Source organism: Tenrec ecaudatus, chromosome 10 (genome assembly GCF_050624435.1).
Source record: "Tenrec ecaudatus isolate mTenEca1 chromosome 10, mTenEca1.hap1, whole genome shotgun sequence".
Taxonomy (NCBI): Eukaryota; Metazoa; Chordata; class Mammalia; order Afrosoricida; family Tenrecidae; genus Tenrec; species Tenrec ecaudatus.
This window is the reverse complement of record NC_134539.1, coordinates 109747599-109772898: the sequence shown is the minus strand read 5'-3', so window position 1 is coordinate 109772898 and position 25300 is coordinate 109747599. Positions and strand designations below refer to the sequence as shown.

General features: G+C 59.9%; 2 protein-coding genes across 7 annotated transcripts in view; one reads left to right on the top strand and one right to left on the bottom strand.

Moving 5' to 3' along the window:
- The first annotated feature begins 7872 nt into the window (after positions 1-7872).
- Positions 7873-12415, top strand: HIC1 (HIC ZBTB transcriptional repressor 1). 3 transcript variants are annotated; one of them, XM_075561205.1, is made up of 2 exons: positions 7873-8038; positions 9492-12415. In XM_075561205.1, the coding sequence occupies exon 2, from the start codon at positions 9512-9514 to the stop codon at positions 11639-11641; it is 2130 nt and encodes a 709-aa protein (XP_075417320.1). In that variant the 5' UTR covers positions 7873-8038; positions 9492-9511; the 3' UTR covers positions 11642-12415. The 3 variants fall into 3 exon arrangements, with proteins under 3 accessions (XP_075417320.1, XP_075417321.1, XP_075417319.1); XM_075561206.1 differs by lacking the exon at positions 7873-8038 and adding an exon at positions 8335-8412; XM_075561204.1 differs by lacking the exon at positions 7873-8038 and adding an exon at positions 8695-9153.
- Positions 12416-12731: 316 nt separating this feature from the next.
- Positions 12732-25300, bottom strand: part of SMG6 (SMG6 nonsense mediated mRNA decay factor) — a 270067-nt gene continuing 257498 nt past the window's right edge. For all 4 annotated transcript variants that reach the window (XM_075561194.1, XM_075561192.1, XM_075561195.1 and 1 more), the window contains 4 exons: positions 20804-20957; positions 17777-17988; positions 17426-17507; positions 12732-14399 (listed from right to left, as the gene is read on the bottom strand). In XM_075561194.1, the coding sequence (XP_075417309.1) occupies positions 14269-14399; positions 17426-17507; positions 17777-17988; positions 20804-20957 (579 nt within the window). In that variant the 3' untranslated portion in view covers positions 12732-14268. The remainder of the gene's footprint in view (positions 14400-17425; positions 17508-17776; positions 17989-20803; positions 20958-25300) is intronic.

Below are 25300 nucleotides of genomic sequence, written 5' to 3'. Positions count from 1 at the left end.
GGGCACAGCTGCTCTGGGGAGTTAAGCTGAGCGAAACTTGGGTTTAGGAGAGGCAGCACAAGTACCCCAGACCATCCTGAGACAGCCACATGGATGCCCTTCATGCTGAGGAACATTCTGAGCTCCAACTACAGGTCAGCAGTGGTCCAGAGTGGACAGTGGGAGGCACTCTCCTAGGCTCGCGTCCCACACGGGCCCAGAGCACTGGGCAGAGGACCTTGACAGGAGGAGCTGGCCATGTTCCTGCCTGCAGTCTGAACCCTGCCCCGCTAGGGCATTTTGAAGGGGATTCTGAAATAGACTGAGGCATTCCTACAGATTTGATTTGGCTCATGAGAACTAAAGGGGAGAAAACTGGCTCCCTTGCCAGTATTTAAAAACTAGAAATTTCACTCAAAAATTCAGCTTTTGGTGTCTCGAATTGAATGCATCTGCAGCTCAGGGGCCCCATTAGCAAAGTCCCAGGAGGTGAAATGACTTGTACCCCCAGCTGCTGCTACTGGGAATTACTGTGTTAAGAGAGGGGAAATGGTCTTGAGGGGTGAATTTCAGTAGAAGGGGAGAGGCCAGCCAGGAGTAGAAGAATAGAAATACTCCTGTAAGTTGAAGGGGGCATTCCTCGCTAAGAATCCTAAAATGCCTAAACTGAAAGGAAGATATTCTGAGGTCTTATTCCCAACAAATGGGATCTTTCACCTCTTGTATCCAAGAGCAAGAGAGAATCGGGGTGTGCCTGCCCCCGGCCCGCCCATAGGTACTGTGCACTCCTTGCCTCAGGGCCATCTGCTAAAACTTGAATTCCAGAGTCACTGAGACCCAGAGTCACCCTCCTCGTTCTCAAACAAGGTAACACGAGGTAAGTAAAAGAAGTATATAGTTAGAGAAGTCTACAAAATCACAGAAACCTTACAAAACTATCACAAGGGGACACCATTTTCGCTCTCAGGTACCCTCCATCCAGGTCTGTGCGCTCAGAAGGCAGTGTCTCCATCTGTCTGACCTTCCCCGGAGGGTTCTGTGTGCCCCGACTTCACATCCCATCCAAACGGCAGTTTGGGCCTCCAGGCGCTCAATCCTGTTCCCTTTCACTGTTCTTTGAGCTTTAGGATCAAAAAGAAGTCTCACGGCAAGGTCAGGGATGTGGGCACGATGCTAAGAGTTCCCAGGGGAAGTTTAGGACAGCCCTTGCCGCCTCCCACGAGTGAGCAGGCGCTCTGGCCCTCTTCTCACCAGCAAGGCAATTTTAAGTTTCCTTAGAAACTTCCTCACAAGAAGCACCCTTGACCATCCTGTGTCCTGAGAAAATGTATCACTGTGACCCCTTTGTCATCCAGGGTCACCACAGTCTTCTGAGCTGACCTTTCTGCCTTGAACTGAACTGTCCCCAGCGCTCCCCTGGGAAGTCACTGCTTTGAGAGGATCGTTTTTTTCATGGGAGGCGCCCTGATGAGAACAAGATACACGGTTACTGAACCTGTTTGTTGCCAAGCCCTGACTGCAGAGCCATCTTTAAACATGTTACTTTGAACTGGAACCCCTACTGCCAAGACTCAACTCACCCTCTTACTGGAAAAGCTATGTGAGCTCCTGGGTCGAAATTCAACCCCGGCCAGGTTATTTACCCTCTCCCTACTTTCTCGGTTGTTACAGAAGTTCATAACATGCCTACCCCATGAAGTTGGGAGATTACATTAGGCAACACCAAAGCTTGTAGTCTCTTAAAGTTAGACTAAAAGTCTGAAGTAAGTATGTATTATTAAAAGCAAAAAATCCCTGTGTGGTTCTCATGCACCCTTCAGGAAGGGGAGGAATCATTAAAATAACCAATTTACAGTTACGGAAAGTGAGGTCCAGAGGATAGAAATAGTAATAGCATGTTATAATGTATAGCACTATGGTAGACATTGTGATAACGGGATTTGGTGTTGCCTAATTAAATCTCACAACTTCATGAGGTAGGCACTGTTAGGATCTTCCTTTAACCACTGAGAACACAGACTCGGGCTGGATCACTTACCTCGGGTTGCATTCAGACTGTTGCTTTATCCATCACACCGAGGGGGTGCTGAGACACATAACTCACTCCGTACTGAGCACCTGCCCGGCCCTCCCGCTCCTAACCCAGAGTTAGGGAGCCATACTGAAAGATACTACACGACAAAGACGGTACCATCCGCTGGCTCTTTCCCCTTTTAAGTGCCACCTCCTGAGGGGTTCAAACTGCAAAAGATCAGGCTTCTCGGATGGTTTTTACTAGTTCTCATTTCTACCTCTCACTGCATTGTGGATTGCTGAGCCTCTTGGAAGGCTGAGCCCATTGCCAAAAACAAACAAGCAAACCCTAAAGTAAAACCAAACCCACCCCACCCACCCGCCAAGCCAGTCATACCGAGCAACCCACCCCTTCTCTCTCCCCCCGCTCTCACACACTCACACACACACACACACACATCACCATGTGTCAGAATAGAACTGTGCTCCATACAATGTTTTCAATGGCTGATTTATCAGAAGTTGATCACCAGGCCTTTCTTCTGAGGTGCTTATGGGCAGACTCAAACTTGTGGTGAGTAGCCAAGTACCACCCGTGGACTCTTTCTTAGCAAAGGACCTTTCCCCAACTCATTCTGTATAAGTGCCCAGAGCTAGGGTCTCTGCCCAAGACCACCAGCACTCCCATAAACATATAGTAGGCTGATAGACTAAGATCAGAATAGTATTCTTACTTACATAATCTTATTTGATCTTCACTACACACCCTCCAGGAAGGCTGTGGAGGGAGTTTTCTGTTTTACAGAAGGCGACCAAACAACATGATCTCTTAAGTGACAGCCAGCCCACGGAACCAAATTGGACCTCTCCTTCGTGGTGCACTACTCCCATCTATACACACCAGTGTGTGTTTACAGGTGGACCCTGGATGCCAGAATCAAATGGTTGAGACCTCGGGGACGCTAGGAGGTGATAATGTGTGCTGATCTGCCTGGAGGGGTAAAGAAAAGTCATACTGCTGGGGGAGTAGGGCTTGGTTGAGTGAATCGTTCTCATCACCATCCAAAAAGAAGTTGAAAACCCAGTATCCAACAGCTACCCCTTGCAGTGGGTGATGGTGACAGTGGCAAGTGACATGCACTTCACTGATAGCCACTCCCCTTCTTTAGGGCTAATTGGAGAAACACTGGAACCAGGGCAAGAGGCAGATGGAAGATGCTGACTTGTTCTCAACATGCTCTCAGAATTACTATCACTTTAAAAGTTCATTGGCTTCCTGAGATTGGGGACCCTACTTCTCACTTTCTGTGTTTGAGGAGAAATGTGGGAAGGGGTCATTAGAGAAGGCTGACTCATCAGAAAACGAGCTCCAAGGTTTACTCCCCATGCTCAGTCTACTGGGCTAGCATTCCTGAAAGCAGGGCAGTGTGGCCTACTTAGGAAAGCCTGCCTCCCTCTTACTGCCTTCAGTCTCCAAGATTCAGAGACGTTCTCAGATGCCTGCCAGTCCAGCAGGCTCCCTCCCACGGAGAAGAGATAAAGACCTACCCTTTCTCTCGCAAACCCCCACCCACCCCCGCCTGCGATACCTATACTTGGGCTAGGAGGACCAGACAGTCCCCGAGGGAGCCGGTCAGAGTAGTAACCAGACCCAGAGGGCAGGGCGCCCCTCCCGCCCTGCATCCCCCCACCACCTCCGCGGACACCTCCTTCCATCTTGACTGCCGCCCCCACCTGCTCCAGCTCCCTGCCTGGCCGCCGTCGGCTCCAGGGGCGCGGCGCGGCGTGGCGGGGCGCGGCGCGGCGTGGCGTGGCGCGGCGCGTGCTGCGGGGCGACCATGGCTGTAGACTGTTACCTCCGGTTCCCACAGTAACAATCGAAAGCCACGGTTGCCCTGGAGACGCGGGGGCGGGGCGCACCGCTGACGGCACCGCGGCTGCTCCGGACAGGCTGACGTCAGAGCCGCGGGAGTGGGTGGCGCGCGCGGCGGGGGCGCGGGAGACTGTGGGAGCGAGTGTGCTGGTGGTCCGACCGCCCCTCGCAGCCCCGGGGGGCCCGGGCGCGGATGCTCGGTGGCCCGGGCCGCGCTGGGTCAGCACCGCGGACAGCGCCGGCGAGGCCAGCGCGCGCTAGGCTGCGGGGTCCCGGGGCAGAGAGGCTAGGGGGTCCCGGGGACGCGAGGGCCAGCCGATCCATGGTCCTGGGGCGGGGCCAGGCGTCGGTGGCCGTGACTGGAGACTGTTACTGAAGGCGGCCCGGGAAGTAAGCAGTCTAGAGCCAAGGTGCCGGCGCGCTGCCCGGGCCGGGTCCGCTCCCCATCGCCAGCGGCTGGGGGCGCTGCTGCTGCTGCTCCCCCCCGCCCCCGCCGTCCCCCGCCCCGCTCAGCCCCCGGCCCTCGTGGTCCCTGACGCCAGAGTCCTGTGACGTCAAAGCTGTCCCTGCGGGAAGGCACTTCCGGCAAGGGGGGGTGACCTGGGGGCGGGGCGGTCTAGCAGAGGCCCCGCCTGGTCCTGAGAGGACAGCTCCGTGCAGAGGCGCGAAGTCGGGGACGCAGCGGGACTAGCCCGACGGCTCGCGCCAGGGAAGGGGCGGCGGGTGGAAAGCGGGAGGGGATTCCGAGAGAACGGTGGTCGGGGCGGCGGCCAGTGGGCGTCTGTCTCTCGCTGGCGCCTCCATTCAACCAGCTGGGGGTGGGGTGGGGCTGAGTCACCGCGCTGCCCGGAGGAGCAGAGGGGGACGCGCCTCCTGGGGCGCCAGCACCCTCACCCCACGTTCTTGGGAGAATGGCGCAGAAGCCCAGGAGAAGCCGTGGGGACTCGGGTCCATCCTCGGTTGATGCTCCCCCGAAGTGGCAGCGTCTCCATCCTGGCGCGCGGGCAGGGTCCTGTCTGCCTCCGACCCCAGCGTGGGGAAGGGGCCCGTCAGGTCGCCTCTGGCCACCGCTCCGTCTCTCCATCGGCTGTAAAGGGGACCCTGGGCTCCCGCCCCATCCCCACGCTGAGGGGGCCCTCCAACCCGGCGCCCACCGTCTCCCCGCTGCCCTCCCATCCCGGTTTGCTCGTGGATCCGTCTGTCGTCCGTCGGTCCATCAGTCCAGCTTACCTGTCGGCCGCGCCGCGCCCGCGCTCGCTCGCCTCCCTCAGCCCGGCCGGCGCGGCCGCTTTTATAGGCGCGCGTAGTACTCGTGCGGCGGCTCATTCATGCGGCCGCGGCTCCTACACACTGACGCGCTGCCGACGTCAGCAGGGAATTTAGGAAACGGGAAGAGGGGCTATTTATAGTGGCAAGGCGGGGGGGGCGGGGGGGAACCGAGGCGACCGGGAGCTGGGAGGGGAGGAGGGCGTGCGGAAGTCGGAACAGGGAGGGAAGCCGGAGCCCCCTGCCCAGGTCTGCAAGGGGTTAACACCCCGACCCGCAGCCGTGGGTCTGGGAGCCGAGGACCGAGCCGGAGGGCAGCAGGTCTGCTCCCTGTTTGTGCACCCTTCGCTCCTGGAGCTCTGGGGGCAGGCAGCCCACCGGCCAGTCTGGGCTTCCGGGTCCCCACCTCCACTCCTGGGCCCAACGGCTCCGTGACGCCACAGGATGCCCTGCGTTGGCGGCAGTACATCCAGTGAGACCACTGGGTGCCTCACCTTCGCATCGGGAGAGGGGGTTTGGAGAGAACCCTGGATCTGGAGCGGGGTGTGGGGCGTATTTGGGGCCGTGCGTGGGGAGGGCAAGGGGAAGAAGTGTACCGGAGTCTGGGAGGGCATGTGTGTGTGGGGGGCGGTGGGGGGCGACCCAGGGAGGGTAGCCAAGTTGAGGAAGGAACGTGGTACAGAGAGCTCTCCGTGGTGATGGAGTTAAGAGTTGTTGGGGGCCCTCACTGGGAGGAGCGGGCGAGTGGTCCTGGCCCAGACCAACTATTGCTGGGGGAGGCTGGAAAAGGAGGAGGAAAGTGGAGGAACTAGGCTGGGGTGAGGAGGGACAGCAGACTGGGGCCAGCCCCAGCAGGTGGACCTGCAGTGGGAGGGGCTAAAGACTGAGGAAAAGTTAAGTTCTGGGCAGGGCTGTGAGCCCCTCACCGGAGGTTCACGGATAGATGAAAGCAGAGGGGGGATCAGAGGTCACGCTTTTTACGATCTGGCCGCTGAAAGTACCCATGTCTTGCCCTTTGTCCCAGGTGCCTTGAGGGTATAGTGGTTGCCCGTTGGGCTACAATCGCGTGGTTGGCAGTTCGAAACCACCAGCAGCTTGGCAGGAGAAAGACTGGGCGTTCCGCTCCCATAAAGTTACCATGAATCCACAGGGGTCGCCATGAGTCAGCATCGGCTGGGGGAGCGACCTCTCCTCCAGGAATGCCTTTCTGCTTGGGGAGAGAACTCTTATTCATCCGCCTGAGCCTAACCTACAGCGCTTATTCCAACACTCGGAAGGCTCTTTCATCTCGGCACCCAGTAGCATCTTCCGCGGAGATAGGGAGTCCATCTTCCCGAGGGGGTGGGAGTTCCGGAACTACCTTCAGGGGACCGGAGGAGAGAACAGGGGGAGTGGCGGAAGCAGGCCAAAAAGGGCGTCCGGTGACCCGCGGGATCCAGAGCTACCCGTCCGCCCGAAAGCCGTGAGCGAGTGCGGAAGGAAGGGGCCTCTTGGGGGCGCCCGAGACCTTGGTGTTGCCAGAAGCCACGCCAGGCCGCTGGCTAGGTGACTCAGTCACAGCATCTGCGGGGCCCGAGGCCGTAGGCCAGAGGGCTGTCGGGGGCGGTCAGTGCGGCCCCCGCCAGCTCCGCGGTCGGGCGCAGTTGCTAAGCTCTTCAAGGCCTCGAAGAGACTCGATCCAGGCGAACCTCATCGGTTACTATGGCAACGCTGCGCCCCAGTCCCTGGAGCTCGGCCGCTGGGGGAGCGCAGCCAATCAAGAGCTGCGGGTGTTCTCGGGGACCCCCCCCGCCGTCCCCGCGCGTGTAGGCGGGGGTAAGGAGGTGCGGGAGGGGGCGGAGCGTGGGCCGCAGAGACTACCGGCCCAGTGCCGCCGCGGGGCCACTTCCGGAGAATGGGAGCGGCGGTGGCGCTGAGGGGTCCCCTCCCTCCCAGAAAGAGTGCACTCGCACGAGCGGGACTCGGGCGCACGGTGCAGGACCTTAGGCCCACCTGTCACGTTTCTGTGGGTTGAAAAGAGGCTAGTCTAAATGGGGTCCCTCCCGAGAGAATCTGGGGGAGGATCCCTTCGGAAGGACCCTAAGAGACGCTGTCCCGCTAGTCCCCGCTGAGTATATGCTGGGCCACCCTGGGGGCCCCCAAATTTGGGTGACACCTCTTCATAGGTTCACCAAGGGCCATAGGGAGCAGTAGTCCCAGGAGTAGCAGCCAGCCAGGCTCCAGGAGTGGCGGGTGCAAACATGCACGCCCTGCCCAGGGTGCCAATGCTCACGGGGGTCCGGGTGAGAACGTGTTTATACTGTGTGTGCATCCCTAACCCGTGTGGCTGAGAGTGTGGGGCATGGCGGGTATGGGAGTCCAAATGGAAAAAGTCTCTCCGAATCGGGAATGTCTAAGCAGTATCCTCCAAAACCTTGTTTTCCTCCGGATTTCCATAACCTTCTTCCCATCACCTAATGCCACCAGAGTCCCGCTCCTCGTGGGCAGGCCGTCCTAAATGTAAATGGGAACGATGTACCCTCTGCCCTTTCGGTTCTAAACTCTGGGGCTTGGGGGCTCGTAGGGCCGGGGTCTTCCTGGAAGGGTGGACCTGCCGTTAGGCTCCCTGCCCAGCTCGGCATCCGTGAGCCTGCGGTCCAGGTGAACGGGAGATGGCGGTTGAGCGGCGCAGAGCTCCAGGCGGCCACCAGGTGGCGCCATGGTCGCAGCAGCGCCGGCCGTCCCGGGTCGCTCCAGATAAGAGTGTGCGGAAAGCGCGGCGGGGCTGAGACGCGACCAGGACGCGGGGAGGACGGACCAGCAGGACAGACCGACCGGGGGCCCGGCGGGCGGAGCGCAGCGCGGCGCAGCCACGTCCCCCCTGGATCCGCCGGCAGCCGGGCCCGGGGCTTCAGACATGCCCCCCAGGTGGGTTCCCGGGCCGGGGTCCGGGCGGGACAGGGGACCCGGGACACCCGGTCCCCACGCGCTGGTCGGTCGCCTCGGGGCACATCCTCTGATGGGAGCGCCTCCTCACGGCGTTCGGGCTCAGGAGGTCGCCCCTCCGAGGGATCAGGACCGCCGGGTCGCTCCTCCGCGCCGGGTTCACAGAGGGGTCAGCGGCTCGGGGCCGGCTCTGCCCGCACATGGGTTGGAGAGGCGAGGGAAAGGGAAGGGGAGCCGGCGGGCGGGGCTGGCAGGGGCGCTGCCCTGGCACAGCTCGGCGCCTGGCAGCGGGGCGGGTGGGGCGCCGGCGAGGAGCGGCCACCGCCGCGGGAAGCCCGTCCGGGCTGCGACCGCAGGTAACGGACCGCTAGGCCCTGCGGGCCAGGCGGGGTCCAGGGGCGGGAGAATGGGCAGAGGCGCTCAGGGCCGGCTCCTCCGGGCCGCACGGCCAGGGCGAAATTGGGGGCCGAAAGGAAAAGCCAAGTCGGGAGTCCAGGGACCAGGGCTGGCGGACTCCTCCCGCCCTGCCTGAAGTTGGGAAACTTTTCCCCAAGTTTTGGGCAGTGCAGTTCCCGGGGAGAAGGGGCCAAGGGGAGCTGGGGAGGGAGGCGCCCGGCCCGCGAAGGCAGAGCCGAGGCCGAGCCCAGGGCCGGGATGCGGGTGGGGCGCAGGCCGGGGTCAGGGCCGCAGCCGGCTGTGCGTCGTGCCCGCCCGGGGCGCTGCCCCCTCCCTCCCCTGGGAGCTGCGTGGCTCCCCCCTCCCCCCCACCTGCTTCCTGCCTCAGCCTCCTGCCCCGATATAACGCCCTCCCTGCGCCGGGGCCCGGCCTTCGCGCTCTGCCCGCCAAGGCAGCCGCTGCCTGCCTCCGCTCCCCGCGCCGGGCCGCTGCCCGGGGCCCATCCAAGGGGCTGACAGCCCTAGGCCAGGGTGGCGCCTCGGTGGGCACCGCGCTCCCCTCCTCTGGATTACTTCCCTGCTCCTGGGGCAACTTCTCCCGAGGCGGGAGGCGCTTCCTACTCGCCTCCCTTTCTCCCATCTTGGGCAAACTTCTTGGCCCTGAATGAATTTTCCTCAAGCGGATATTTCCCTCAAACGGGGTAACTGGCTCAGAAAGGGTCACTTCGTCCTTTCACCCCAGTTTTCTCCTCGAAAGCCCCCCAGCCCAGCTCCTGTGCCCACTGGCGTCTGGGCCTGGGATGTGCAGGCCAGCCTGGCCTCCTCTCCGCCGGTGGCAACTCTTTCCTCTAGCTTGGCCTTTGGGCCCAGGCTCCTGCTCCCAGAGGCCGCCGCGCCTCTCTGCCAGTGCCCAGGCCCCGGTGCTCCAGGCCCCTGGCCCAGCTGAAGGGCAGAGGAAGAGGAAGGGAGAATCGCTGGGCTGGGTAGCGAAGGCGAGGGCGCAGCGCGCCTCTGACCCGGCTGCTGTGTGTCCCCGCAGGAGGTTGTGCTGGGCAGACGATGCTGGACACGATGGAGGCGCCAGGCCACTCGAGGCAGCTGCTATTGCAGCTCAACAACCAGCGCACCAAGGGCTTCTTGTGCGACGTGATCATCGTGGTGCAGAACGCCCTCTTCCGCGCGCACAAGAACGTGCTGGCGGCCAGCAGCGCCTACCTCAAGTCCCTGGTGGTGCATGACAACCTGCTCAACCTGGACCATGACATGGTGAGCCCAGCCGTGTTCCGCCTGGTGCTGGACTTCATCTACACCGGCCGCCTGGCCGACGGCGAGGAGGCAGCGGCGGCCGTGGCTCCGGGGACCGAGCCGAGCCTGGGCGCCGTGCTGGCTGCTGCCAGCTACCTGCAGATCCCCGACCTCGTGGCGCTGTGCAAGAAGCGCCTCAAGCGGCATGGCAAGTACTGCCACCTGCGGGGCGGCGGCGGCGGCTACACGCCCTACAGCCGGCCCGGCCGGGGCCTGCGCGCCGCCACGCCCGTCATCCAGACCTGCTACTCATCCCCCGCCGGGCCGCCGCCGCCCCCCGCCGCCGAGCCGCCGTCGGGCCCCGAGGTCGCGGTGAACACGCACTGCGCGGAGCTGTACGCCTCGGCGCCTGGCCCGGCCGCCGCGCTCTGCGTCCCGGAGCGCCGCTGCTCCCCGCTCTGCGGCCTGGACCTGTCCAAGAAGAGCCCGCCGGGCTCCGCGGTCCCCGAGCGGCCCCTGGGCGAGCGCGAGCTGCCCCCGCGCCAGGACAGCCCTCCCGGCGCCGGCCCCGCCGCCTACAAGGAGCCGCCTCTCGTCCTGCCGCCGCTGCCGCCGCTGCCCTTCCAGAAGCTGGAGGAGGCCGCAGCGCCCCCGGACCCGTTCCGCGGCGGCAGCGGCAGCCCGGGCCCCGAGCTCCCCCCGGGGCGCCCCGACGGGCCCAGCCTTCTCTATCGCTGGATGAAGCACGAGCCAGGCCTGGGCAGCTACGGCGACGAGCTGGTCAGGGAGCGCGGCTCCCCCGGCGAGCGCTGCGAGGAGCGCGGCGGGGACCCTGCCCTCTCCCCCGGGGGCCCCCAGCTCGGCCTGGCACCGCCACCGCGCTATCCCGGGAGCCTGGACGGGCCGGGCGGAGCCGGCGACGGCGACGACTACAAGAGCAGCAGCGAGGAGACCGGCAGCAGCGAGGACCCTAGCCCGACCGGCGGCCACCTGGAGGGCTACCCGTGCCCGCACCTGGCGTACGGCGAGCCGGAGAGCTTCGGGGACAACCTGTACGTGTGCATCCCGTGCGGCAAGGGCTTCCCCAGCTCGGAGCAGCTCAATGCGCACGTGGAGGCGCACGTGGAGGAGGAGGCGCTGTACGGCCGGGCCGAGGCGGCAGAGGTGGCGGCCGGGGCCGCTGGCCTAGGGCCCCCTTTCGGTGGCGGCGGGGACAAGGTGGGTGGGACGCCGGGCGGCCTGGGCGAGCTGCTGCGGCCGTACCGCTGCGCGTCCTGCGACAAGAGCTACAAGGACCCCGCCACGTTGCGGCAGCACGAGAAGACACACTGGCTGACCCGGCCCTATCCTTGCTCGATCTGCGGGAAGAAGTTCACGCAGCGCGGGACCATGACGCGCCACATGCGCAGCCACCTGGGCCTCAAGCCCTTTGCGTGCGACGCGTGCGGCATGCGCTTCACGCGCCAGTACCGCCTCACGGAGCACATGCGCATCCACTCGGGAGAGAAGCCCTACGAGTGCCAGGTGTGCGGCGGCAAGTTCGCGCAGCAACGCAACCTCATCAGCCACATGAAGATGCACGCCGTGGGCGGCGCGGCGGGCGCGGCGGGGGCTCTGGCGAGCCTCGGGGCGCTGCCCGGCGTCCCGGGCCCCGACGGCAAGGGCAAGCTCGACTTCCCCGACGGCGTCTTCGCCGTGGCCCGCCTCACGGCCGAACAACTGAGCCTGAAGCAGCAGGACAAGGCGGCGGCAGCCGAGCTGCTGGCGCAGACCACGCACTTCCTGCACGACCCCAAGGTGGCGCTCGAGAGCCTCTACCCGCTGGCCAAGTTCACCGCCGAGCTGGGCCTCAGTCCAGACAAGGCGGCCGAGGTGCTCAGCCAGGGCGCGCACCTGGCCGCCGGGCCCGACGGCCGGACCATCGACCGTTTCTCTCCCACCTAGAGTGGCCTGCGCCACCCGCCTTGTCGCCCCCAGGGAGCGGCGGCCGGCAGGGAGCCAGCAGGCCCTCCCGCCGATGACGGCGGGCCTCACTGCTTTGTGCCTTTGCCCAGGGGTGGGGGTGGGGGAAAGACCCCGGGTCGGGAGTGGGATGGGGAGAGGGAGAGTTATATTTTTGATATCAGCTTTGACCAAAGGAGACCCCGGCCCCACGTCCGTTGCCTCTTCCTGTGGCTCGTTGGCCCCTCCCCAGGCTCTGTGCTGCTCTTGGGGGGAAGGGATGTCACTGTTGGGTCGCTCCCAGCCCTACCTCCGGCCCTTGCGACCACACCCATTCTCACTGTGAATCTGCCTGCTGGGGTCGGAGTGTCAGGGCATAGCTGGGGGTGTGGAGGGGACTGAGCCGGCCGGAGGGCGCCCCGCCCCCGCCCCCACCTGCCTCGGGACTGATAATGTGAAATTCATTTTGCACAAGTGGCACTAGCCCCAGGGCCAAACCTCCCCTTCCCAACCACCAAGGGCAGGGAGTTCTGCACCCGGCCTCCCATTCCCACGGTGCCCCCTTCCCCTAGGGCCCCGGACCATATTTATTGCATGCACCCCGGCGGCTCCCCACCCCGAGCCCAGGCTGGGCTGGGCTGGAACGCGGTCTCTTTAGCTCCCTTTCCCCTCCCTCCTTTGGGTTTGTATATTTTCTACTTTGTACACAGGCTCTTCTAGAGCCGCTTCCATTTTCTATACTCAACCAAACAGCAATAAAGCAGTAACCAAGGACCACGGCCCCTGTGGCTCTCTTCTGCCTCTGCACAGGACCTGGGTGGGCAGCAAACCCACTGCCATTGAGTCCATTCCTGCTCAGCAGCCCTGGGAAGGGTTTTGCAGGGCGTGTATCCTTAAGGCTTCATCTTTCTTCCAAGGAGTGGCCGGTGGGTTTGAACCTGGTTTGCGGTTAGCAGCCCCGTCTCACCCAAGAGCACCACCAGGGCTCCTTGGTGGGGTGGGGAGCCCCGGAAGGGGCTGCCCTTGCACAGGTGCAGAGCCTTGGACCTCCCCCCCCCCCCCCCCCGCCCGACACAGATCAGCGAGAGGGTGGTTTGTTTCAGAACTGAAAATTTATTAAGAAAACCAGTGCTGCCAACAGGGCAGAAAGTAGATGGGTCTCCCACCCACTGGGCCATCGGCCTTCATCTAGTGGCGAAGATCTCAAGGGGAGAGGCCAGTCTTCGGAGACCCTGGGGGACTTGTGTGCTCCCTTGGTGGGCCTCGGGTCTCAACAGTCCTATTCCTGCTGGCTTCCTGTTGGGCCCCAGGGGGGGGCTCACCTTGCTCCCAGGATCTGGGTAGCTGTACAGTCAGACAGGGACTTGGGGGCACCCCTCGAATGGTTCCAGCCATGTTTCTTCCCGGGTCCTCCTCAAACCCCCTTTGTCTCTGACCCTGTGTTACAAGGGGTCATTCGCCGTGGAAAGCCTCCCAAGTGAGACTCGGAACCTGGGTGTCAGCGAGGTGGGCAACTGAAAGAAAACTCATAGGCCAAAGGCCTTGGGTCAGTTCTTTTGGAAAGTTGAGAAAGCGAAAATAGAAAGGGTGCACACTCCAGGGGCAATGCTTGTCTCACGCACAGGCCCACCTACCATTAGACTGGGCCGCCGAGTGGAGCGTGGCAGTTTCTCAGCCCAGGGGCCTGGGAAGGAAATCTTTATTCAGCTCCTGCAAGGGTACTAGTGGAGGGGGGTTCAGAGTGAGAGCAGCAGGGCAAGGACCAGTGGGGGAGGAAGCTAGGAAACTGGGGGCGTCAACTAGATGAGGGGGGCTGGAAGGAAGGGAGGGGGAAGACAAGAAGAGAGGGAAGAGCTGAGAAGACTGGGGAATTACAGCGAGAACTGTAGTAAAAAGGCCCAAGTGTGGAGAGGGATGGGTGAGGGCCATCCGGCAATGTGGGCCTGAGAGCAGATGTCCCTTCTTCTAGATCCACGACCATCTCCGGGGAAAGCAAGCAGCTGAGGATACCGAGCCATGGGGTAAGGGCAGGAAGAAATAGGGCAGACCGGTTGTGAGGGATGGGGGCAGAGGTGTGCAGGACCCAACTGCAGGGCACAGGGGCCTCCTGGCCCAAGGAGATGGAGCCGTCCACTAAGCACACTCTTCACGGAGCAGCTGCAGCCTCTGGGACACAGACTCAGGACCGGGTGCTGAAGGGTCAAGGGATCTGTGGTTTCACCTGCATCTGATGGAACTGCTTAGCTCTCTGCCCCATCTCTGTCTGAGAAGGGGGCTAAGTCTCTGGGGTGAGATGGTCTTCCCCCAACCCTCGAACTATACAGGGGGAGGAAAAGGCTGCCAGCATGGTGGCCCATCCGGCTCGTCCACCTGCTGTCGCTGCAGCCAGCCACCTCCCTGCTAAATCTTGGCAGCCCAGGAGGGTCCCAGCAGCTTCCGCCCGGCCCTTGGGAGGGGCTCTGTGAGGAGCAGCTCCGCCACAGCACGGCCACGGCGTGGGTTGGAAGAGGATGGTTTATTGTCTGGGTGGACTGGTGGCTCAGGCACGTGGGCATCTTCCATATGCTACACTGGGTGCCTGGTGGCCTTTCAGGAATGGCTCCGTGGGGACAGGCCCCGAAGTGACCCCCTCAGCCCACCTGGGCCCATGTGAGGAAGGCTGGGATGTCTCGAACAGGCACATTCCTTGTCAGCGCCTTCACACGGAGGTTTCGGTCATCGGTCAGCAGCACCACCTCCCGCAGTAGCCGGATGGGCTCCTCTGTTGGCACAAAGAGCAGAAGGGCTTCAACAGGGAGAAGCAGGTGCAGAAGCACTGCCAGGGAAGGTGCTCCGGTGACTGACTGAGGGCTCCCAGGTCCTTTCTCTTGCCTGGCCTCTCTCTCCCCTCACTGGCTGAGAGGGGCCCAATGGACTGGCACTCCCAGGATTGTGAGGGGAGGGGAGCAGGAGCCCCTTGCCTTCTGTTCCTTCAGACTGCGGGGCTGTGCCAGGACCCTCTGCACACCCTGTCCCTCCGAGGTCAGTGGGCCGAGACTTACGGTATCAAGAGAAAGGAAACGAATGATAGATGAGAAAGGCATATGGGGGGAGGGGTCAACTCGAGGGAACCCTGATGGGCGAGGGGGCTCAATGGAGTCCCTGGGTAGTGCAGTGGTGTCCAGGTAGCCCTGAGGCTATGTGCACAGGGGTCATCTATGTACAGGGTGCACATCTCTAGCCACGCAGAAAACTGAAAAAGAATGTCAAGTCTGGGTCAACCTCCTCAAACTCTTCCTTCAGGCATCCGTCTTGCTCTGCCCCATACACATACCTAGATGTGTTTTCTTCCAGATTTTCCTGTGCAAACTTGCAAGTTTTCGTACTTAAGTTTGCTCCCCCCTCACAACACTGGGCTCATGTTAGCTAAGTTGACTTATTCTAACTATATGCTATGTTTACTTATTCAAGCTATATGTTTTAAGATCTTTCTACGACGACATAGACAGACAGCCTTCGTTTGCGTTAAGATGCCTGTTTTTAGCATGATCTTTCCTAGATCCAATGTATTTGAGAGAATTTAAACCAGGGCCAGTATCATGTAAACGACACCTCTACCCTTGGCAAGCCCAGTTGGGTGACAGGCCCACTCCTCAGTGGTAGGGCTGCCTGCTTCCTGCTGGCGGTCTGGCCAACAGTGAGGTGCAGGAAGTGTCCTGTGGTGGCACTGGCTGTGTGGGCTGGCGGGACTGGCGGGCTACAGAAAGCCAGCCCTGCCCTGAACAGTTTTCGGTTTGCCAGCTCCGGGCGGGGAGGCTGCAAACTGGCTGTCAGCCTTGGAGGGGTGGCCCCTGGTGCTGATGGTGGTGAGAGGTGGGAGGCGGGGAGGTGGTGTGATGGGAAGAGGCAAGGAGCTGGGGTGGGCAGACAGGAAGAGAAGGGAGGCCATGGGCCACCATGGGGATGCTATGAGGCCACTTGAGTCTAAGCTGGCTCCTCAGGGGTGTGAGTGTTGCTGAGGTGGCATGTGGGTCTCCCAGCTGGCTGCCCGTGCCTGGATGCAGCCTCACCAGTTCTGCCCTGGAACTCGAAGCTGGGGGGCCCCAGGCCTTAGGTCAGCCAGCTGAGGGCTGGTGTTGCTGGCAGGGGTCTGCAGGGGTTTCTGTGGATACGTGAGACATTTTCAACAATAAACATCCTCTGTTTTGACACTGGTAACTTCACTTTGTTAGAAACCAGAGACTGTCATCTTGTCAGGCCCCATCCGCCATAATCCACATGATTTTAAAATTCAACATCGTTTACACATAAACATTTGGTGACGGTTTCTCTGTGAATCTGACACGTTAATCTGCTAAGAATTTACACTGACAAATGGGGTTTGATTACACTAGCTGTTGCTGATGTAATTCTGATAGGGGTGGTCCCCAGGATGGCAATGGGTCCCTGTAGGCTGTTTGGGGTAAAGTGGGGGTGGGGCGATCAGTAAGGCCACAGTCCAAACACATCTCTGCTCAGAAAGAAACTGCTCTGAGGCTCGGGTGGGGCTACGGCAGGCTCCTAACCACACTTCCCAACAAGGCCTTTTGGAGCCCTGTCCACCTCTCCCCACCAGGCGGCTGCCCTGGCCACAGGACCCATCAAGCACTGCCAGGCTGCCTCTAGACACTGGGAGAGCCCGAGTCAGGCCTGCCTGCGGGCAGGGGGTGCAGCCCTGTGAAATGGGCCCCGGGTATCTGTGTGCACCCTCACACCTTTTCACCCCATGCCACATTTGTTGTACTCAAGACAGTGTGTCTCAGAGTTGGCTGTACTGGCACAAGCAGAAAGCCTTCATTTTGGGGGCGATGACATTTACAATGCACTCTCCCCTGCCTTCCCCTCCTAACTCTTTACTGAGTTGGGGAACCTGGGCATGGCTGCACCCCTCTGATGAACAGCCACCAGAGGCTCAGGCAGCGTGAGGGGCTGCTCTAGTGTGGGTGAGGCAAGGGGCAAGACACTCTTCCTGTCTGACAGCTACAACTAGGAGAACCAAATGAAGAGAGAGGGGAGGCTAGATGAAAGCAAACTGGGAAGACTCCACACATAAGCAGACCTGAACTGGAGACTGACCAGCACCACGGATGACTCTGAGCTACAAGACACTAGGAACTCCCTTCCCTGAAGAAGTGCCAGAATTCTGGGATCCCAAAGCGGACTACATCTGAGCCTCAGGGATCGCACAGGGCAAGTTCGAGGGTGAGGGGTCAGGCACTTCACCTGGGAAGGGAGTCCCAGTAGGGCTACCAAAAAACTAGTCTTAAAAACTAGTGGGGCAGGGAGGGGCAGGGTGGGGAGAGCTGCTCAGGCCCCACTCTCACCTCTCCAACTCCAGTTAGCCAAGAGCAGCGGCAGCTCATCAAGTACAGTCCAGGAAGGATGGCCCCACCATTTGCTAGGGACGTGCCTCTCCCCTAGGCTAATGCGAGTCAGCATCCAGAGAGGGGCTGAGGGACCCTGGGTATTCTCCTCAGGGAGGCAGAGGGTTGGCTCAGGAGACCATGGCTAAAGGAAGCCCCACTGACTCACAGAGGGCAGTCCGCGCTGTCGCAGAAACACAGGCTGGGTCTCTGGGTTGGGCTCGGAGCTAGTTGGCCCAGCAGCAGACAGTCCTTGGTAGGGGGCTGGGGAGATTTGGCCCCTTGTTGGCCTCAGCTTCGCATCCTTCAGACTTCCCACGTTAGTCAGGAGAAAGTCCTGCTCTAGGGTGGAGGGCGGGGAGGACGATGCCAAGGCAGATGCTGCCCAGGCAGCTGTGACGCCTACCTTTGTTGGCAGGCATGAAGTCCTTCGCCCTGTCTTTGCAGTAGTGGAGGCAGCAGGAGAGGATCAGGTCATCGTTGTTGCCCTAGAGGAAGGCAGTGTGAGAAGTGGGCAGAAGGGACTCTGGGTGGAGAAGCCAGAGGTATTCGCTGCCTCTGTGCCTCTGGGGAGGCCACATCCCAAAGCATCTCCCACCCTCCACCGAGCCCTGCTTAGCTGGGTCTACTCAGGGCCACCAGGGATCTGGAGGACAAGGATTGCCTTCTATTCGACTCTGAAGCTGACAGACCCTGTATTCTAAAGGCTGACTAGGGCTCTCCCCTGGCACTGGGCGGGGGGGGGGGGGTGCCTTACCAGCTGGCCAGTGATGTCCTCGCTGCGGAAGGCGATGGATTCGAGTTCGTTGCCACGGCTGGTCAGTGCCCTAAGGCAAGAGTCCCGACTCTCGAACCGTCGCTCTAGGAACTCAATGGATTTTCGGGCCTTTTCCTGTACCACGCGGGCATAGCCCCCTGCCCGGTGGTCCGTCTCTTGTCCCTTGGCCAGGCCGTCGAGCTCATTGATCACTGGAGGAACAGAACCGACAAGTTCTTAGCCTCAGCAATCACATTTGCCCTCACCCAAGGCCTTTCTTTGTCTCTAGGCACTTTTTCAGAGACCACAGAATCTGACCCACCCAACAGGTGTCTTCAATTGAACCTAGGGGCGGGCAGGAAACTTGAGGGCAAGATCTACACCAGGCTCTCTCTCTTTGGTGTGTCCTCCTCTTTCTGCTTCTTCCCCTTGGCTCTGCCCTCCTCTTAGGAGGGGACTGAGAAGGGGTTTTCTAGGGTTGCTGGATCTAGAGGAAGACACCTGACTCCTCTACTGAGTTCCTTAGGATTGAGATCATGCTGACAGGCTCCGGGAGAGGCAAGAGCATGCAGCAGCTGAAGGGAAAGATGTCTCTCTCCCCCATCTGCTGGGGACCCCAATGACAGTGGTCCAGGAAGGGCTTTGGGGCTACTGTTAATGGTCACCTTTTCTGCACCCCCATGGGAAGTTTTGGTGAAGTGTCCATGTGGGAAGCAGTGCCCACAGATCATCTGGAATAGCGCTAGTATTCCCCAAACCATGCCCTTGGGCACATGCCCCTCTTCTGATACTGTAAGGGTAGTCGTAGTGGGGTAGCTGTGTGTCTGCTGCCTGCCTATGTGTCTGGGATGTAACTTCATTTCTGGTGAAGATTCTTTCCAAAATTCCAGCCAAAAGTCTGAGGTCAAGTGGGAACTATGCACTCCTTGGGGGCTCTGGGAGAGTTTGGGGTCTAAGGCCTCTCCTCAGTGCAGTGATTCATGGCTGAGGAGTCGGCAGAAGCATGCTCTCCATGGTAGCCTGGCACTCACTGTCTGGGTATTCAGAGGCTTTCTGGAGAGGGTCCAAGAGGGAATAAACTCATTCACTCACTCCGATGCCACACACTCGGCAACCAGAGCTGCCGGGCCCTGTACAATGCATGGCTGAGGGTAGGGGTGGGGGTGTCGGGGAGGGTGTAGCAAACTGAACATCAAACAGGAAAAACTGGTATTCCACCCCAAAATCTGCTTTCCTGCTTCCAAGCTAAACAGGCTTCAAAGGGGAAGTGTGTTTGTGCTTCTGCACCAGGCAGGCCTTCTTGGTGCTGGGGTCAGTCCCGAGGAGCACAGGGCAGGTTAAAGAGCAGAAGGACCGACAGGGAAAGCTGCAGGCTAACCCTTTGCTGCTCAGGGCAGGGGGCATGAAGCCACTACGCAAAGCATTAGTGAACAGGGGTCCCTCGGGTCTACCCAGCGGGAGAAGGCTCCAGCCCCAGCAAATATGGCTTTCCCCGGCGGAGCACAAGGGCTCCCAGAGCCAGGGCTACACCTCTGGGACTTGCTGGCTCCTGAGAACACAGGAGGACACAGTGAGGCGCTTCTGGGCTGGTGACCGAGGACTTTTCCAGGCAGGGATGGTGTCTCAGACTCCTGAACAAACTCCCTCAGCGGTGACGTTTTCACTTTCCTCCTTGAAACTCTCCAGGGTAGTGGAGGCCAACGGGAACCCAGAGCACTGTGCCTCTAGATCCGTGGGTCAGAGGTGGAAGCCACTTCACCCTCACACCTGGAGTGGCAAGAGGGGAGCCAGAGACAACCTGATGGTCTTGCTGCCCTTGTCCTTCCCTGGTGACAGAAGTTGCTCTACTTCTAAAGAACACAAAGCCCTCCCTCAGGTCTCAGGGCCTGGGTTTCAGAGGTTCTGGCCAGGCCACATGGGGAGGGGGAAGGAAGACGGGGAGGGTGGAGGCAGGGAGGAGGGCTGCTTCAGTGCCAACATTCTCAGGTGGTGCTAACGTGTTTCCCACAACCCCCCAGGGTTCTGCAGCCTCTGCAGGGGCGGATGTTTCCTGCCCTTTGTTTCCACCCCCATCTGGCATTAAGACACTTGGGACTGGGAGGGAAGGCCCAATGGAACATCTTGGCATGGAATGTCAGAGGTGGCTTGGCAGGCTGACTGCCAGTTTGGCAGCTTTTCCTGAGGACAGAGCTCCCAAGCTTGTCCCTAGTGGCTGCTGAGAGGGGGACATTCCAAGCTTGGGTTCCCAATCATCTACCAGAACCTTTTCCCCACAGGGAAGTCATCAGCTCTATAAGCTGTACAAACAGCACCCAGGTCCAGAGGCTGACCCTTACCAGGGGGCCCGGGAACTCAAGATCTTCACAGACCCCAGCTCCCACCCCCAGAGTCAGAAATCTGGGAGGCCCGTCTGGGTTCTGTGGGCCAAAGAGTGATGGCGAGAAGACTGGACACTGAGATGCTGACCCTGGACTAGCAGCCTTTGACCTGACAGGAATCAAAGGCAGGAGCTGAGGGCTTGCTCTGGAGGGTCCCCGTCGGTCTGGCCTCCGGGTGACACTGGCCAGAATGCTACCTCGAACCAACAGAACGGTCATGAAAAACTACAAGACAATCAGACCAAAGGCATCTAACCACTTCAAAATCCTCCCAGCCTCCCTGCCAGACCACCCAGCAGCACCGCCGTTATCTGCCAGGGCCGAGTGTTTACCAATAACGGGAACCAGCTTTGCTGTTTTACTGCACGCTTTATAAGGCTAAAAACAAGGGCTGGGTTCATGCAGACTCTGGTTGCTGGGACACAGGGGTTCATTTGCTCAAAGCAGTGTAAGCCATGGATCAGCCATCATAATCTGAACCGCTTTGATTATTAAACAGTTTTCCTTGCCCCACACATTCCCTACTTCCCTGCAAATCCTGTCTCTCACACACACAGCAGGGCTCTGCCTGCCTGGCTCAGGCCGAGGGGTATGAGTGTGGAGGGTGCCGCGCACGTGCAGGCCGCTCTGGCCTTCCCGCCTGACTCACCGATGAGGGGCACCACCAGGATGTACTTCCTGCTCTCCAGCAGCTGTGCCAGACTGGCCAGGTGGTCAATGAAGCCGTTGGTGTCTGGGACGAGGAACAAGGGTCTGATTTCGAGCTCCATCTGCCTCATCTGACTCTGGTCCTCCAGGACAGCCTGCAGGGACACAGACTAGAGAGTGAGCCAGTAAGCAGGAGGGCCAGGCCTACCTCCACTGTGTGTCAGCATCCTGCCCCGATGAACAACACACCCGTCAGAGTAGTGCAAGCAGAGTAGTGCAGCAAAGACCAACAGACCAAATGGCCCAAGCAAGAGGGACGAATAGCCAGCCTGAAACGGTGGAAGGGCCAGAGACAGTGTCTAATAGTTGGCCCTGGGGTTAAAGACCAACCCAGGACAAGCTGGGCTCCTTGGATGACATGAAAGTGGTTCACATGGGCAGCAACACAGACATGTATGCATATCACAAACAGAATTTGATATGTCAATTTACTGTGTAACTTAAAAGAAAAAAGAAAAAGTTAAGCTTAAAGGCTGCACAGAAACAGTGATGCTGACAACGAATAAATACCGACAGTCTCCTCCAGCAGCTGGGATCCACTGGTGTTGATGAGTGAAGGCCCAGCTCACGTGTTTGCAAAGAGCAACCCCTAGAGACTGATCACAATCGTGGCCTCCTTTCCCTTGATCAACAGTGGTTCCCAAACGCTGGTTCTGCTTTGCTCCTTTGCCACAACCTGTGCGTCTACACTCTTACTTACTGAGCGACACTGACTCTGAATCAGCTCACTTGTTTGCCTGGCCTCTTCCTAAGCAGTGATGTCTGTGGACCAAGGATTTGCTATCCTAGTCACTTTTTTACACCGAGTCAGCGGGCCTTCCAAGTGCCACTTACAACCCACTTCACGGAGCCCCAGGGTCTGAACACGTTCTGCAAAGCGCGTGGCCTCACACACATTAGCCTTTCTGATTTTTGTGTCTTGCAGGAAGCTCCAGGCACATCTGCAGAAGTCCAATCTTCCCGTCTGACAGAGCCCTTCCAGAGAGCTCTGGGTATGTTCAGCATTACGGAATGTGGGTGCTCCTGGGCTACATGCTCTTTGAGGGACCAGAGCCAAGAGGGACCGACTCACTGAGCCAGAGACACCAAGACAAACCTGACCAGGGTCAGGTTAGCAGGCAGCAACTCTGCTTCACCCTCCCACAACCTCCGACCACACAGCAACTCACAGACACACTAGAGACTGGCAGGTGTGAGGGCCAGGGGAGTGGACATGCGTGCCAACTGAGCCAAGGCTCAGCGCTGGGCCCTGCCACTAACAGTCACAGCAAGGAAGACTGCTCAGGTTTCACTGACAATGACAGTAAAACTGAAAGGGCCTGGCTTCAAATGAAGGGGTGGCTTACTCTGTGACCTGCTGGGGACCTCTCCCTATGAGTAAGGCGATGCTGCCACCGCCACCACAGCTGGTGGAAGGCACAGACCACAGGACGCTGGCAGGCCTGAGAAATTTGACTGGAGAGGCCCCGTCTGCCGAAGTCTTCATCCTGCTCTGCCCTCACTAAGGGGAAGTACCACTGCTGCTGGCCATCCCCCGGGGGACGGGGACGGACAAGCCACGCGCTGGGCTTAGGTCTTCCGTAAGACTAGGGAACGGTCCCTGCGCAGGTGAACAACTCCCTGCCCTTTCTTCTTCAGGCAGGCGGGGCACTCACTCGCGCCCTCTTCCGCATTCCTCTCCCGGCCTTGGTGTCCTCCAGCAAGCTCCCACTGCCAACGGAGTGGTAACAACCAGCCTCTCAAACCACCTGTCACTCTCCTTTTAGTGCTGGCAGCAGGTGTGAGGCCTTCAGCTGGATGGCCAATGGAAGCTGAGGACAAAATGAGCTCCCCTGGGTGCTCTGGTAATAGAACGGAAGCCAGAGAGAGCCGCCAGGCCCAGGGATGCTCTTCCTGCCCGAGGCTTTGCACTGCCGTCAGGGTGAGGAAGGGGAGCAGACCAGACAGTCTCTCAGGGAGGTGGAGGCCTTTCTGATTCCCTCGGGTGGGGTGGGGGTCACGTTGTGTGAGGGTGGCTGGTCCCAGAGACACCCGCAGACAACTTCCCTTAACCTGGCTCTGCCCAGTGAGTCACCACACAACTGCTTCCTGTTCCCCACATGCCCTCACGGAGTCTCAGAAGATAAAGCAAAGTTGCCCCCTCTCCTGGGGGCACCAGTGGGCCTGGAGGTGGGGGGAGGGAGAATGTCACACATGGGTCACGAGTCTGGCTCTGTTTCTTAGCAAGAATGGCAGACAGAGGAAGGCCAGGAGTCCACAGGCACTCGTCCATGGTGTCTGTGTTTCCGGCCCTCTCTGAGTGGTGCTGTGTGTGTGTTTAGCATTTGCCCTCCCAACTTTTCCAGATTTTACCCGTCAGATTCCTGGCAGCTGTGCACGGCGCCTGTGCCGGCCGTCACGTCCCATTCTGAGCTCTGGGTCGCACGGTGAGAGAAGGACACAGGATGCACAGGGAGTGAAAAAGTGATGTCGGTGGGGAGAATGCCAAGTCCCCACTCACAGCCGTGGGACGCTTGGGGAGAAGGGGAAGCATGCTGCTGTGGAGTTCAGAGGCCGGTAGTGAGATTTATTTTTGTTTGTCTGAGTAAAAAGCTGCAGAAGCCTCTGGTGGGGGCGGGGGGGGGGGGCGCGCCATAGGAATGCTGTGATTCAGAGCGACGGGCCTTGGCTGGGAGTCAAGTGTGCTGACCTGGAAGGAGAGTCCCACAGTAACCCTTTTAACTGGCACCATGGCCAGACCGTCGTGACCCTTGGACGGTGTCCTGAGAACCCGAGGAAGGCACCAACACCCTGAGCCAGACCCACACGCCACATCACGTCCACCAGCAGGATGGTCTCTCAAGGCACCAAGCCAGCCACTTTCTCTGAGACGAGAGCGTGGCCTCAGGCACGCTAGGGGAACCAGGGGAGAGAAGGGAGCCAGACGGTAACCTCAGTAAGGAAACCAAGCGGCTTGGGTCCACAGGAAAGAGGCGTAGAGTTGGGGTGACCTTCCTTCTTCCACACAGTGGGAAGGATTTTGTGATGCTGACGTGCTGAACACGGAGAAAGAGAAAGCGGGAATGACAAAGGAAGACACTGCAGTGAGCTCACCTGGCGACTGTGGAACTTAAAGAGCCCCAGATGACGAGGCCAAGCGGGAACAGCAAAGGGCCTTCTAAGCATTTCCTTCTGCTGAGGGGCTGCAGGGAGGTGGCAGCTTCCTTCCCTCGGCAGGCCAGTCATCCTTGGGTCTCTACCCGAAACAGGCTTCATAACCAATGTGCTCCTTACATGTGAGAACACCTAGCACAGTGCCTGAGCAAATATCAGTCTCCTTTCTTCCTGTCCAAGTCCACTTTTTACCCTCCATCAACCCTGGAGTTAGACAGGGCATATGGGAAACCCCCAGGGAGCGGAGCGTGGGATGAGGAGAGAGGAGGCAGAGGACCACTGATTTCCATTACAAGAGTCACAGAAGAGTGTATGTATTAAGCTATGTGGAAGTGTGTGTGCGTGCACGCGCATGCACATGCATGCAATGGAAATGAAATTAAAAACCAGAAATCCTTGGTGAGATCACCAGTTCCTTCTTGGGCCAGCAGAAACCAAGGTGGCAGGTAGCACCTCTGCGGGTGTGGGGGAAGCGGGGCCCAGTGCCAGTTTCCCAGGGAGAGGGGTTAGCATCTCTACTTGGTATGGATCGCTAACGGCAGGACTGCAGCTCAGGGGCCTTCTCTGGATGGCCCAAGTCAGTACCACAGAGCTTAGCGCTGACTTGCTTCCTTTCGAAAAGCTGTCATTGTAACGACGGGTTTGTTAGTTCTTGTTAGACGACCTTCTCGTGTTGTACTGTATAGCTCCATGTTCCCCATAGCTCAACAAGCTCAGAGTTGAAAGACAATCTGACAGAATTTGATCTGATAACTCTTGCTCTGAGAAGCCAAAGAAGGGGCTCCTTTTCCAATGGGGGGGGGGGTGTTTTGAGGGAGTGGGGAAGGGCTAAGCATGGCCCCTCTGAGCTAACTCCAGACAGCCTCAGGGTGTCCCAGGCGTTTTGAGGGAGGACAGGACCTTGTGGATGCTGCTGGAGCCAGGGAGGTGGGAGTGGCTAGAGCCAGCCGGAGGCCTCGCCCCAAAGCCTGCAGGGACACTGGAGGGCTCGGCAGACTGATGTGCTTTCCTGCCCTGGCGTGGACGTGCCCCTGGCCTGGTAGTGCGCTGGCTCCCACCCTGCCTCCGACAGTTAGGAGCCAGGGCTGAGTGTCTGCCTTCCGCTAGCTTCCATACAGGTGTGGGGGGCTCTGTGGATGCCCCATTGTTCCACAATGTCCCCCCCACCTCCCAGCTGGGTGGCAATGTGAATGGGCTGCAGCTATATTTAGAGTAACACTCCTGGGGCCACCACAAAGGAGTGACTGCATCTTCAGGAGGGGTGGGTGGGCGGGAAGGGGACAGG